The sequence below is a fragment of the Chiloscyllium punctatum genome, chromosome 37, assembly GCF_047496795.1.
Source record: "Chiloscyllium punctatum isolate Juve2018m chromosome 37, sChiPun1.3, whole genome shotgun sequence".
Taxonomy (NCBI): domain Eukaryota; kingdom Metazoa; phylum Chordata; class Chondrichthyes; order Orectolobiformes; family Hemiscylliidae; genus Chiloscyllium; species Chiloscyllium punctatum.
The window spans coordinates 44,263,247-44,277,354 of NC_092775.1; the positions used below are offsets into that span (position 1 = coordinate 44,263,247).

At 40.4% G+C, this 14,108-nt stretch overlaps 1 protein-coding gene and 2 non-coding genes across 3 annotated transcripts; 2 read left to right on the top strand and 1 right to left on the bottom strand.

The window, feature by feature from the left end:
• trnae-cuc (transfer RNA glutamic acid (anticodon CUC)) lies at window positions 1-72 on the top strand. The gene has a single exon. It is a non-coding gene; the product is annotated as a tRNA-Glu (tRNA).
• A 277-nt stretch (window positions 73-349) lies between these two features.
• On the bottom strand, window positions 350-421 carry trnae-cuc (transfer RNA glutamic acid (anticodon CUC)). The gene has a single exon. It is a non-coding gene; the product is annotated as a tRNA-Glu (tRNA).
• A 190-nt stretch (window positions 422-611) lies between these two features.
• On the top strand, window positions 612-7,318 carry ppdpfb (pancreatic progenitor cell differentiation and proliferation factor b). Its single transcript, XM_072556716.1, has 5 exons — window positions 612-787; window positions 2,209-2,296; window positions 3,251-3,328; window positions 5,004-5,103; window positions 5,269-7,318. Exons 2-5 carry the CDS (start codon window positions 2,242-2,244, stop codon window positions 5,345-5,347), a joined length of 312 nt encoding a protein of 103 aa, XP_072412817.1. The 5' UTR covers window positions 612-787; window positions 2,209-2,241; the 3' UTR covers window positions 5,348-7,318.
• Window positions 7,319-14,108: the final 6,790 nt, after the last annotated feature.

A 14,108-nucleotide genomic window follows, 5' to 3' on the forward strand; every position in this document is an offset into this window, starting at 1 on the left:
TCCCTGGTGGTCTAGTGGTTAGGATTCGGCGCTCTCACCGCCGCGGCCCGGGTTCGATTCCCGGTCAGGGAATGTATGTTTTTTTTCTTGCTGTGTTTTGCATTTTAAAATTATTTAGTATTAATACGGGCCGTTAATCTGATTGTTAAAAATATGTTTGCTTCACATATCCCGATTGGCATGGTTTTAATAATTTTAAGCTGCTGTAATCTATAGTAATTTCATCCTTTCTTGTTTATATTGAAATATCTTCATTAAAATGTCTTCAAAATAGTGGTAACGAATTTAAATGAACTTTAATATACTCTTTCAAAGGTGTAACCACCAAGTCAAATAAAAAAAAAACGCATTCCCTGACCGGGAATCGAACCCGGGCCGCGGCGGTGAGAGCGCCGAATCCTAACCACTAGACCACCAGGGAAGTTAAAGGCAGCCTTTCAGTCTACATAGTGGAGGCTGATTGCGCCGATGTTGTCAATTGTTTTTGTGTGGAACACGCAGGTGATTCTCCAGGCGCTGATTGGACGCAAGGCAGGACTCCACCATGGGCAGTGTGTGTCTATTGGACGGCTCCGATGATTGACGTTGATCAACGGTTTTCGGGCGGGGCGTTGCGGGCCGAGGTTCTATATCAGGCGCGTGGAACCCACGGTCCCTAACATTGACTTTTGAGTGGAGTACGTGAGGTGATAGTGCTTCGTGCCGGTTTACGATTTCAAATGGGCCCTGTTGCCTAGCGTTTGCTTTTCTTCAATTATTACACTTGGAGTCCTGTTTGGTGTCGAAGGTAATAGATAGGGGCGGAGGAATGTGGTTGTATTATGTTGTGTTGTGGTGGGAGAGGACATCCTGGGGCCGGTGACTTCAATCCTGTTGCCCCCTTCTCCTCCATCGACCATCAGCCGGAGCCTGGGCTGTTGGTGGCCGCGGTGTGTATCCCTCCCCTCAGCCCGTGAGGCCTTTAAGCTGCTGGAGTATCCACAGGGTGCGGTTCCCATTGCAGTGTTTTCACTGAGTGAGTTACTCTTTCCCCACCGGGGGGTGGTGGGGGTTGGTGGAGCTGACTGTCATGTTGTTAACTCAGCTGTTTCTCCCCATTTGTGCCCCCCCCCCCCCCCCTCGAGTGATGTTGTTTGCAACCTCACATTATTACAACAATACTGAGGATACTGGACATCTGAAACAAATTTACTGGAAAATCACCCGTGGATTTAATTCCTTCAGAATTTCTGGGCATTTTTTTTTGTTTCAACTTTGCATTTTCCCCTAAAAAGCTACAGTTGTTAGATTGTCCTTTTTTTTTGATGTTGACAGCTCACTTGTGATAGTTTGGCAGTCATTTTTGAACGTATGAGTGCTGTTAATTTGGCAGTGACTTACCTAAAATAGGTGACACTTTAGTAATTTAATCCCCTGAATGATGCTTGGCAGTCTGTGAGGTTCATAGAATGCTATTTGGGCCAAGAATCTGTTTATAACTTGCAGGGTGTTACTGGGGCTGTGCAAAGCTTCTTCAAGTTGGCAGCTTAAACCATAGATAACTTTGTATCTACTAAAATTATAAATTGCCTTTTTCTATTTTTCACATCTTACTGAATAAAAGCTGTAGTATACAGAGATGCGTTAAAGAAATGCTAACGCAGCAGCAGTTAATTCTTAAACCATTCAACCTTAGTTTTTAATTCCTATTCTATAAACTGAGAATAATTTCAGGTCTGTAGCATTTGTGATGTTTTGCTTTTGAGCCTGTTAGTTTTAAGGCAACAGTTCAGATATAACAGGGGGAGGGGTGGAAATAGTCTAAACATAACTAAATTCTGTGTACAGTTTTGATTGCACTGGAATGAAATCCAAATCTAATCTACAAACTTCCCAATGTATTTTGTTAAAACTCCCATATGATCATATGTCTTTGTGTGCTACATATTGTCGAGCTATTCTCAAACTTTGTCTCTTTTTTATGTAAGGCTTTAAACCTTGTGCCTGGTTTTGTGATGAGATTTTCTTAAAATTTGCTTACCTTTTGATGTGAAAGGCTTCCTTTAATAAAGATGACCTATCCTATTTACTAGTGTGTGGTCATTAAGGTCAAGCATTTCTCTGTACTAGAATTGCACTGTAATTTTCAAGAACTTGTTGAACGACCAGTTATGTTTTGCTATGCTGCAAATCTAAATATAGTTTTTAATTTCCTTTTGCTACTTCAAGGGTAACCATCAGATACTAGTTTGAAAGATTGCAATGGCATCCATTCCGTCAACTGGGTCTCTTACAGCAACCCATGACTATTACAGGAGTAAGTAATTCTATGAATAACAATCCTTTTGGGGTGTTTGCAGTAGGAGGATCTATTGAGTTACAGATAGCTGGTTGATGTGCTCTGTGGGTGTTTTCCAACAGAAACAGCTGCAAACCTGAGTAACAACTTTCAGTAAAATTCAATGTTTACTAACTTTGTGAATACATTTTGCAATATTTTATCTATAAACAACAATGAAAGACTTTATTTTGGTATACAGCAGGATTGAGTTTATAATTAGATTTTGTTGCTTCATGTATATGGAGATGCCCATCAAATTTTAATTCTGATTGGGGCCAATGATACAGTAAGATTTGTCTTTTTGATCTTTTATTTATCATGCTATATGCTACAATTACTTTTTAGTTAAATAACTGATCAACCCTTTTGGGGATGGGGGTCCTGAGAGGATTTTTTGTTTTGCAGAGGTAGACAGCACAAGGCTTTGAAAACTTTTTGTTTAGTGGTTGTTTTTTAATTTTATGGTGTTTCTTAGATTAAATCTTTCAGTTCCTTTGCAAATTGGGGATGCTAAATGGGTTAGTAATTTCATAAGTAATTTTGCAAACCAATTTCAGCAAGAACACAATTCTGTTAACAAACAAGCACGTTAACTTTATTTAAGATTGAAAGCTGTACTTCCAAGCCATTACTTAAATTTGAGGGTCCTCTGTTTCCGGAGGATGAGGGCTCTGGAAATACAGAGCGACCTGTGCTTTTCCAGGGTAATCTGTACCATACCATACTTTTTTGTTTTTTCTTGGCATAGCTGCAGTGATCATCATTCATCTAAACTGTTTTGTTTAGAACAGATTGATGCTGCCTTTCAGCATTCAGGGAAGGGGATGAGCACATGTTGGTATGAGGTGTTCAAGTTTTCCATGTTCTAAATAGAGTTTTTATCATACATCAGTATTTCTAATAACTTTAAGTCGAAACTTCTAATTTCAGGACGCCTTGGTTCTGCTTCCAGCAATAGTTCCTGTGGTAGCTCAGAGCACATGGGAGAAGTGATTCCACACCATCCAGGTAAAACTTCCACTTCATATGTTTTAAAAATGCAGCTTATCTTATCTTTGTAACAAATCTTTGCTTATATGGAGTTCAAACCATTTCCAAATGGTTAAGTTTAACTATGCTACCAAACTGCTTTTACCCAACTAACTAATCTCTCGTGCTGTTAATCCAATTTCATTGAAGTTAACTTTGTATCAGGAAACAATTGAACTATGTAATTTTTGACTTTTAATCTTTAATGCTACCTTTGTCATATTTTGAATTATTATCTTTGACTAGTGACTATTTTGACCATTTTAAAAATTGAAATTAAGTATTTGGAACCAGGGCATTGTTCAGCAAAGAAATAAAAATAGTATTAGAAAAATGCCAGATTGGCAACATCTGGCAAGAAAAAATATTTTTAAACCATAACCTCTTGTGGCATAGAGCAAGCTGAAATTCTGGACAACTAAGAAAATGCATATTGGACACAAGATTGTTCCTATCGAAGCAAACCTTGAGTTTGAAACTTGTTTAGTTGTTTAATTGCATTGTACACTTTGTCATTAAACTATTTTATCTTTTATACACCAGCTTTGTTGAGTATTAAACATTATTTTAAGACACTCTCTTTCTCTTTGAGAAGTGACAGGATTGAGGGCAGAGCCGTAGATGTGATCTATGTGGACTTCAGTAAGGTGTTCAAGGTTCCCCATGGGATACTGGTTAGTAAGGTTAGATCTCATGGAATACAGAACTGGCTCACAGGTGAAGACAGAGGGTGGTGGTGAAGGGCTGTTTTTTCAGACTGGAGGCCTATCTCCAGTGGAGTGCCACAAGGATCTGTGCTGTGTCCTCTACTTTTTGCCGTTTACATAAATGATTTGGATGTGAGCATAAGAGATATGGTTAGTAAGTTTGCAGATGACCCCAAAATTGGAGATGTAGTGGACAGCAAAGAAGGTTACAACAGTATCTTGATCAGATCAGCCAATGGCCTGTAAAGTGGCAGATGGAGTTTAATTCTGATATGCAAGGTGCTGCATTTTAGGAAAGTAAATCTTAGCAGGACTTGTGCACCTTAATGGTAAGGTCCAACAGGAGTTGGGAGGTCATGTTGTGGCTGGACAGGACATTGGTTAGGCCACTGTTGGAATATTGCATGCAATTCTGGTCTCCTTTTCTATCAAAGATGTTGTGACCCTTGAAAGGGTTCAGAAAAAGATTTACAAGGATGTTACCAGGGTTGGAGGATTTGAGCTAAAGGAAGAGATTGAATAGGCTGGGACTGTTTTCCCCTGGAGTGTCTGAGGCTGAGGGGTGACCTTCTAGAGGCTTACAAAAGTGAGGGGCATGGAAAGGATAAATAGACAGTCTCTTCCCTGGAGTGGGGGAGTCCAGAACTAGAAGGCACAAGTTTAGAGTGAGGGAAAGATATCAGACCTAAGGGGCAACTTTTTCTCAGGGTGGTAAGTGTATGGAATGAGCTGCCAGAGGAAATGGTGGAGGCTGGTACATTGCAACATTTAAGAGGCATTTGGATGAGTAAATGAATAGGAAGGGTTTGGAGGGATATGGGCTGGGTGCTGGTAGGTGGGACTAGATTGGAATGGGATATCTGTTCAGCAGGGACAGGTTGGACCAAAGGGTCTGTTTCCATGCTCGACTTAATAAAAGCAACAGTTTGCTAATTTTGTATTTGCAGGATTACCAAAGTCTACAGCGGGCCAGTGGTGGATCAGTTTTTTCTTTGGAAAAACACAGAACCATCCAGTAATGACAACTCTGTCTGAATCCTCTGAGGGGTGAGTGCTGTACAATGTGATGGAAAATGTCAATGGAAGATAATTCCAAGTAATCAAGATAAACTCATTGTGTAACAAACACTACAGTCCTCTGATCAACTTGTAAGCATTTTTTAAAGGATGTTGGTATATAATGACAATAGTACAATTTTCTTTTCTTTCTAGTGGCAAGATCAACTGTATACTGCCTCAAGAAATGGCGAGGAAACGACATGCCAGTGAGCCCAGCAAACCTTCATCTTAATCTGGTTTCAACTTTTAAAGAAGATGCTAGGAATTTCAGGCGTTCCCAAACCTTAAATTTTTAAAAATAAAGGCTGCTTAAGTTTCAACTATATTTTTAATAAAATCCAGTCCTCATTTTTCCATTTTTATTGAGGATTGTTTGTTTAATTGAACATCTAATAAAAAAAACTTTAGCAGCCCATCTGTCTAGTTTTCAATTTACTTTTTTTTGCTAGATGCCTTTGGCTTGTCATATAACAGCATGTCTATGATTTGATTAGCTGGTCAGGTTTCTCACACTTTCAGGTAGCAAGTGGCTCAGGTTAGCAACTGCTGCCACTGAGTGCCAGGGACCTAGGTTCAATTCCAGCCTCAGGTGACTATCTGTCTGTGTGGAGTTCGCACATCCTGCTGGTGCTTATGTGGGTTTCCTTCCACAATATAAAGATGTGCAGGTTAGGTGAATTGGCAATGTTAAATTGTCTGTAAATGTTCAGGGATGTGTAGGTTAGGTGCATTAGTCAGGGGTAAATGTAAAGTAACGGTGTGGGGATGAGTTTGGGTGAGTTGCTCTTCAGAGGGTTGGTGTGGACTTGTTGGGCTGAATGGCCTGTTTCCACACTAGGTATTCTGATTTCAGCAACTCTTAAAATCTCAATTGCTAACCAATGGTATGAATTAATTATCCAAATTTAATTTCCTTTCTCTTTAAAACAATATGATGTAAATGCATATGACTGTCATCTGGTTGTTGAACAAGTATGCTGAAGATGCAAATGCAAAATGTAGTATTGTCAGCATACACATGTCCAACATGTGTATGTTGACATGTGAAATTAAGAGACAATATTAACCCTGATCACTTTTCACAAATGGTTAGGTCAAAAGAGCCTTGGATATTTGGTTTCTGATCCATTGCTGTTGGGAAGCTTGAAGCTGAGTGGTACAAGATAGCTATTGTCTACCATAAATGAGAACTTGTGTACCTTAACTTGCAGCACTGTACATTTTCATCTTAAAGGGACCTATGTGTGCATAGTTTCTCTTTTTACTGATGCACAACTTTAAGTGTATTGCACGCTGTGCAGCCTCAAGGATATATTGGGTACCAGCTACATAAATGGTTTCCAGAATGTGTGGTTTAATCTTTTAGTGCTTTTATCATGTGGCTTTCAATTCATGATGTATTTAAGGCCTGCTGTACTTTTGATTGTTCTTCATCTTTGAGCCAGTGTTACAATGATAAAATACTGATATTTCACTTCCATGGTCAACTTGATACCAGGGGCTTTCATAGCCTGAAATCTGATTTCTTTTTAATTGAACCACTTAAATGGCTACAGGGATTATCTGCCACCCAGAAGTTAGTTTTGATACATGGCTAACATAGCTTAGACCAATGATAATCTGAGCTGAAAATAACATTTTTACCTATGGATCATGAAATCAGTCAGATTTCATGAAGTATGAAAATTCCTTCATCTAATTCTAATGATTGCAAATCCTATTGCAAAGACTAATGTTTTCAACCTGTAGTTAAGGAATATGCAAACTGCTTTTCAAGGGGATTTTTTTCAGTAAACGAAGATGGGATTAAGAATGGTTGGTTGACAATGCTGACTGGAAAGAAACATTAGGTCAGGCAGCATCAGAGGAGCAGCAGCTTTGTTTCTGGCATAAGCCCTGCCATCGATTCTCCTGCTCCTCTGATGTTTCCTGATCTGTTGCACTTTTCCAGCACTACACTTGACTCTGAGCTCCAGCATCTGTGGTCCTCACTTTCTCATGGAAAGAAACATCCAAACCAGAAATCTGTAGTAGTATGACTAAAATGGATGGAGTGCACTGTCTTCCTCTTATCCCAATACTGAGTTACAATGTAAATGTAATTATATTACCTGATTCCTGATATGGTTACTAATATGCCTTTCAGGAGCTTGCAACACAACCTGTCAATCAGTTTTCTCAAATAAATACAATATCATTGTTATCTGTTTGTTTCATATTGAACTGAAAATGCAGAATTGGTCAATGCATGTAGTTTATAATATGAAAATACAAACACCAGCTAAAGGGGAGGAGTCGTCGTCGTCGTCGTCGTCGTCCTCGGTCAAAGTTTACTTTGGAGGAAAGAAGACCTTTGGCCAATACGTCGTCTTCCCTGAAGGCAAAAAGGATAAGGTATTAAGATGTTCAATTAGCTGATGACCTGATGTTGTGTCGCTAGGATGTTTGCATACAGTTGTTCAGGAAACATAATGAACGCTTTCAAATCTTTATCCTATGAAAGTAGCTGGACCAGGGATCCAGGTGCAATGTCCCAGTATGTCTTTTACCCATATTGACTTGTGAGTTACCAGAAGAGGGAAAAATCCTTTGTTATTTTAAAAAACTTAAATCAGTATACTGTTTATTCATATTTTGAAGTATACAATATATGTCACTTGGATTAGAGTGGTGCTGGAAAAGCACAGCAGGTCAGCCAGCATCTGAGGAGCAGGAAAATTGACGTTTCCAGCAAGAGCCCTTTCGCCTGAAACATCAATTTTCCTGCTCCCTGGATGCTGGCTGACCTGTGCTTTTCCAGCACCACTCTGATCTGCAGTCCTCACTTTGCCCAATTATAGGTCACTGGTCAGTTCAACAGCCCTTCCTCTGGGAAAGCACACCTTTCAAAAAAAGTTGCAATGCCATTTCATTGACTTCTTGCAAAGAAACAAGTTATTCAATCTTTCAAACCCAAGTCCACAAAAAATGTTTAAATATGAAGTCTTTGTAATAGTTCACGAATACTCCTGTAGCCCCTATGTCAATATAACACTGGAATAGGTTGATTTTGGCATGCTCCCTGTAGTGTCAGCAGGATGATAGTACCCTCCAAAATGATCAATATTCTTAATGCTTTGTTAACTACTAAGTTGCCTCCAATGTATGATGAATCTCCTATATGCTGTCCAAAGTGCCTTTTCAGGCCATAGGCTCTTTTTAAGATGAGTCAAAGACCTGTTGAAGTAAATAAGAGCCCATATTGCCACTTTCAACTGAAATGAGTTGGAATATACACTGTGCAGGTTCTCATCAATTCAATTACCTTGGTATCTTCAGCTCCATTGCTCTAGAAAACTAATTTTAAACTTGGCAAAGAGCCTGCTGTGCTGGGACTGATCCTACTCCTGCAAGGTATGTGTGCTCATGCACCTCACGAGCACTATGCTCAGCCTCTTTATTCTGAATGTAAGTGAAATGCAGGCATCAAAAGAGCTAAGTCAATTCGTAGTAGTGCTCAATTATTTGAAACCTTTTGAATGTGGCATTAAACTGCAGCCCAAGTAAACAAATGTTAAAGATTCCATGGCAATATGTAAGGGAGAACATGCAGTCCTAGTCTCCTGCCAAACATGGTAAAAACAATGACTGCAGATGCTGAAAATCAAATACTGGATTACTGGTGCTGGAAGAGCACAGCAGTTCAGGCAGCATCCAACGAGCAGCGAAATCAACGTTTCGGGCAAAAGCCCTTCATCAGGATGATTTCGCTGCTTGTTGGATGCTGCCTGAACTGCTGTGCTCTTCCAGCACCACTAATCCTGCCAAACATTGCCACTTCCAACAACACAGAATTAACCAGTTAACTGGTTGCTGTGGTTATACCTTGCTATACACAAAATTGTTTCTGTATTTACCCATGTGACAAAAGTACAGCATTTCATTCCTTCTGGAGTCTTTTAAAAAGTTCTGCAAACATTACAAGCGTCTTTATAAATTCTTACCTCTTGTCAGCTTAAATTCATTGATTAGTGGTTTAAAGAAAACACAATAGTAACATGTTTTTATTTGAATGTTGTCAAGGATCCATATTCTGACATACATATCTATGTATACACATGATTGCACAACAGCTGAAATACTACGTTGCTTCTTTTTATATACAGGGTATGGAAATCTGAAGTATCTGAACCAAACATATTTTTTGGATAGCTCAAAATCTTCTGTTTAATAGTTACATAAAAACTTTTGTTTACAAATTATAAGTAAGATTATCTCACAATGACTGGAAATACAGGAAATGCTGGAAACAGAATTCTCTTTGCATTTTGCTAGAATACCTAAATAGCCCAGTTCTCCAGCTCTGAGGCTGTAGAATTTGCTTGAATTCTCTAAGTCTTTTTCTTTGGTAACATGGGTGCTTCACAGGAATGGCTCAATGATGAAGGACTTGCAAAATTATTTTTTTTTCTAGGAAGTTCATAACGTGATATTGTGACCATTATCCTGCTTGTTATACAATTACATTTGTGGGAAAGTTTGGTCAACAGAGGACAAAACTTGAATGTGATGCCTGCCATGGTTGATTAGTCTATACTAATCAGGAAAGATTATGTGCACTGTTGTGCTGTCCAATACATTCGTCACTCATCACATATGGCAAATTGACCACAAATTTTCTTTTTAGAGCCATGCAGTATTGGGTTGCTTTAAAATAGCAGTGGTGGGTTTGATTATAATCACTAGATATACTCACTTTTGTCTCTGAGCAAGGAAACATCATTAAAGGTTGATTTCAGATAGTGGTCATGTGCTGGTCAGATTGTGACTATGTTTACCAAAATGCAATTCAGTTGTCAAGTAACTGGTGTCCTGGAAACTGAAGGATCACTTGCTCAATGAAACAAGAAAAACAAATCTCTGTTTGTTTGTTCCCCTCTCTATTCCTCTTCCCTTTAGTGTGCCTCCCCTTTAATGTGCTTCTAAATGACAACACGTTTCCATTTGTGCACTGCTGTATGAAGCACTGTGAAAGCTCGACCCACCTTCTTAAAAATAGCAGTCAAACCTCTGGAAATTTCCTTGGAGAATCTAGTGACATGGGATGCTAATTGAAGAACTTTAGAACATAGAACAATACAGCACAGAACAGGCCCTTTGGCCCACGATGTTGTGCCGAACTTCTAACCTAGATTAAGCAGCCATCCATGTACCTATCCAAATGCTGCTTAAAGGTCGCCAATGATTCTGACTCTACTACTCCCACGGGCAGCACATTCCATGCCCCCACCACTCTCTGGGTAAAGAACCCATCCCTGACATCTCCCCTTTACCTTCCACCCTTCACCTTAAATTTATGTCCCCTTGAAACACTCTGTTGTACCCGGGGAAAAAGTTTCTGACTGTCTTCTCTATCTATTCCTCTGATCATCTTATAAACCTCTATCAAGTCACCCCTCATCCTTCGCCGTTCCAACGAGAAAAGGCCAAGAACTCTCAACCTATCCACGTACGACCTATTCTCCATTCCAGGCAACATCCTGGTAAATCTTCTCTGCACCCTCTCCAAAGCTTCCACATCTTTCCTAAAGTGAGGCGACCAGAACTGCACACAGTACTCCAACTGTGGCCTAACCAAAGTCCTGTACAGCTGCAACATCACTTCACGACTCTTGAATTCAATCCCTCTGCTAATGAACGATAATACTCCATAGGCCTTCTTACAAACTCTATCCACCTGAGTGGCAACTTTCAAAGATCTATGTACATAGACCCCAAGATCCCTCTGTTCCTCCACCTGACTAAGAACCCTACCATTAACCCTGTATTCCGCATTCTTATTTGTTCTTCCAAAATGGACAACCTCACACTTGGCAGGGTTGAACTCCATCTGCCACTCCTCAGCCCAGCTCTGCATCATATCTAAGTCCCTTCGCAAACGACAAATGCCCTCCTCACTGTCCACAACTCCACCTATCTTCGACTCCCTCATCTAAGTTTGTTTTATTTAGCTGGTAATTTGTGGGATTTTTGCAAAGTGGTTGTATGGTGATAATACTGCATGACTGTCAATGAGGATCGAAATGCTTAATTTTGCTTTTCTGCGTATTGATCAACTCTTTCCATGCTCAACCCGTTTCTCATCTCTAATCAACAACCACAGAACTCGCTGCACAACAGCTGAAACCTTCACTTCCCATTCAACAGAGGTGGTAACCCTTCACTGCAGGGCCACACCGAAATTGAGGGAAATGCAGTCAGGGCAAGAAAAGGTTGAGGAAGAAGGGCTGTGGAGAATAGTCACTTTAATGAAAAGGCAGAGGGTTAGAGTCACAAGGTGAGATATAAAAGTTAAAGGCAGCTGAGAGTAAAATACAGTAGTGAAATAGGCACTTTCATGTGCTTGTTATTCTAGTGTGTCCTTCAGACGGACAAGAATTCCCCTTTGCGCTTACTAACCTTTGTTCTAGATTCAATAATTTTGTAAACAGCTGGTTGTGCGCATGCATGGCGCCGTCACATTCTGTTCTTTAAAGCTGCTTAATGTGGGAATGAAGTGGAGTTGACAGAGGTGAACTGAGAACTTTAGGGAACAGTCCAACAAGCAACAGTAGATTGTTGCTGGGCCAGCTTCCAATCACTATTGGCTGGTTGAAGCAGTCTCTGTATTTTAACCCAATCGCAAAAGACGGATTTAATGTAAACTCAGCGACATTCTTAAACTGAAAAGTAAGCAAAAAAAATTCCGGAAGGAAAAAAAGTTATTTTGCAAGTAATAAAGAAACGGCAAATTGGAAAACAAAAACAACCTTTTTTTCATGTGGGAGAGATATTTCTGAAATACTGGGGGAAATTAATTGTGTGGAAACCTTTAATCACAAATCGTAACCCGATTTTATACATTTAGTAACGAAATAACATAAACATAAGTGTCTGTAAAAGGTATATTCGTATGCACGTAATAGTGACTCGTCCTTGAGTTAGGGGGCTGTGCTGTTGTAGATTTTCAAAGTCAGAAGTCACAGGACAATAGGTTATGTCCTGTAGAAAGTATGTTGTTAAACTTGAAAGGGTTCAGAAAAGATTTACAAGGATATTGCCAGGTTTGAAGGGTTTTAATTAGGGGAGAGGCTGAATAGACTGGAGCTGTTTTGTTTGGAGCGTCGAAGGCTGAGGGGTGACCTTATAGAGGTTTATAAAATCATGAGGGGCATGGATAGGGTAAGTAGACAAGGATGTGTGAGTGTCCAGAACTAGACAGCATAGGTTTAGGGTGAGAGGGGAAAGATTTAAAAGGGATCTGAGGAGCAACGTTTTCACACACAGGATGGTGCTTGTATGGAATGAGCTGCCAGAGGAAGTTGTGGAGACTGGTACAATTACAACATTTAAAAGGCATCTGGATGGGTATATGAATAGGAAGGGTTTGGAGGGATGTGATACAAGTGCTGGCAAATGGGGCTTGATTAATTTAGGATATCTGGGCAGTATGGATGAGTTGGAACGAAGGGTCTGTTTCCATGCCCTACAGCGCCCTGACTCTGTGATGCTAAGTGACAAAGGAGCAGTGTGTGGAGTATATAGTTGATTATAGTCCAACAGGTTTATTTAAAATCACAAGCTTTAGCCGAGTGCTGCTCCTTCGTCACATGACATGACCTGTTGTCTGTGACTTATGACCATGTCCACACCAGTCCAACACTGACACCCGCACATCGTAGAGTTTCAAGTTCAGTTGCTCCTTACAATTGAATTAGAGTCTTACAGGATGAAAACAGACCTTTTCGTCCAACTCGTCCACGCCCATGCTGACCAATTTTTCCAAACTAAACCAATCCCATTTTCCTGCATTTGGCCCATATCCCTCTTAAACCTTTCCTATTCATTTACCTGTCCAAATTCCTTTTAAATTTTGTAACTGTACCTGCATCGACCATTTCCTCAGGCAGTTCATTCCACAAACAAACCACCCACACCAAGTTGAAATTGGATTCTAAGCTTTGTTATTGGGCATTATTGAAATGGAAAAATGTAAACATCTCTTGCCCAGACTTAGTAATTTCCTCCACCATGTTCACAATCTAAGGTCGGGAGTTTACAGTTCAGTTCAGACCGAGGTTCCCTCTGTCCTTGACACACATCCACTCCAATGTTTTGTGCATGGTGATAGGCATTGGCAAGCTGATCATGGCATTATCCTCCAGTTCTGGAATTTGCTGATGAGGCCTGTGCAATTTATATAAAAAGTAGGAATGCTGCTTATGTCTCCATTGCAGTCACCATCATGTCCATGAAGACATCTGGAAATGTGCATTCCAGAGATGGCATGGTTCTGATAATGTTGGTGGCTTTCTGCAGATTCATTTGAGTTTATCAGTTGTTCTAACAAACCTGCTTGCTGTTCCTGTGCCTAATTATGGATTTAATGAAGTCACTAATGGATGAGAGCATGGAAGCATCGTCTGCCTGGAGCTGAACAGGTACCTGGTCTGTTGGTTCTCTGTGTGCTGGTGACTTGGGCCATCTCTTCCTTCACCAGCTGCAGAAAACATGTCAGTAACATGCTGTCAACAGATTGTACTCATGAGTTTAATCTTCCGACAGAACCCACCAATGTGAAAGTGTCTGAGCTGGAGGAGGGTGCAGGTGAAAGCCTTGCCAGGTGCAGAAGAGGTGGTAAGGTGTCCCAACTGATTGAGGGCGGGAAGAGTCAGTAATTTTGGAGGAAGGGGTGAGTGAAAGTTGTTGAGTGGTCATGATGCATGCAATCATGAGCCTTTGTGAGTGTAATGTGCACTTAGAGTTCGTGTGAGTGATGGATCTGGGAGTGTGAGGAAACAGAGAGAAAATGGTGGCATTTACTCTTCTGGAGTACAGATCATTGACTTCCATCTATACTGCTGAGTATTCCATTTACACAGGAGCACAGTATGAAACCAGGCCACTGACTAGCTCTGACTGCTGCGGTGCCTCCTTTGCCTGACTGCAGGAATAAAGGGCACCTCTCCTCTCCA

Bases quoted from the DNA above. Each gene is read 5' to 3' on its own strand.
- ppdpfb (XM_072556716.1), top strand. From the start codon at position 2,242: ATGGCATCCATTCCGTCAACTGGGTCTCTTACAGCAACCCATGACTAT. The intron at 2,297-3,250 runs GTAAGTAATTCT...TTCTAATTTCAG, and splicing joins AACCCATGACTATTACAGGA to GACGCCTTGGTTCTGCTTCC. The intron at 5,104-5,268 runs GTGAGTGCTGTA...TTTTCTTTCTAG, and splicing joins CTGTCTGAATCCTCTGAGGG to TGGCAAGATCAACTGTATAC.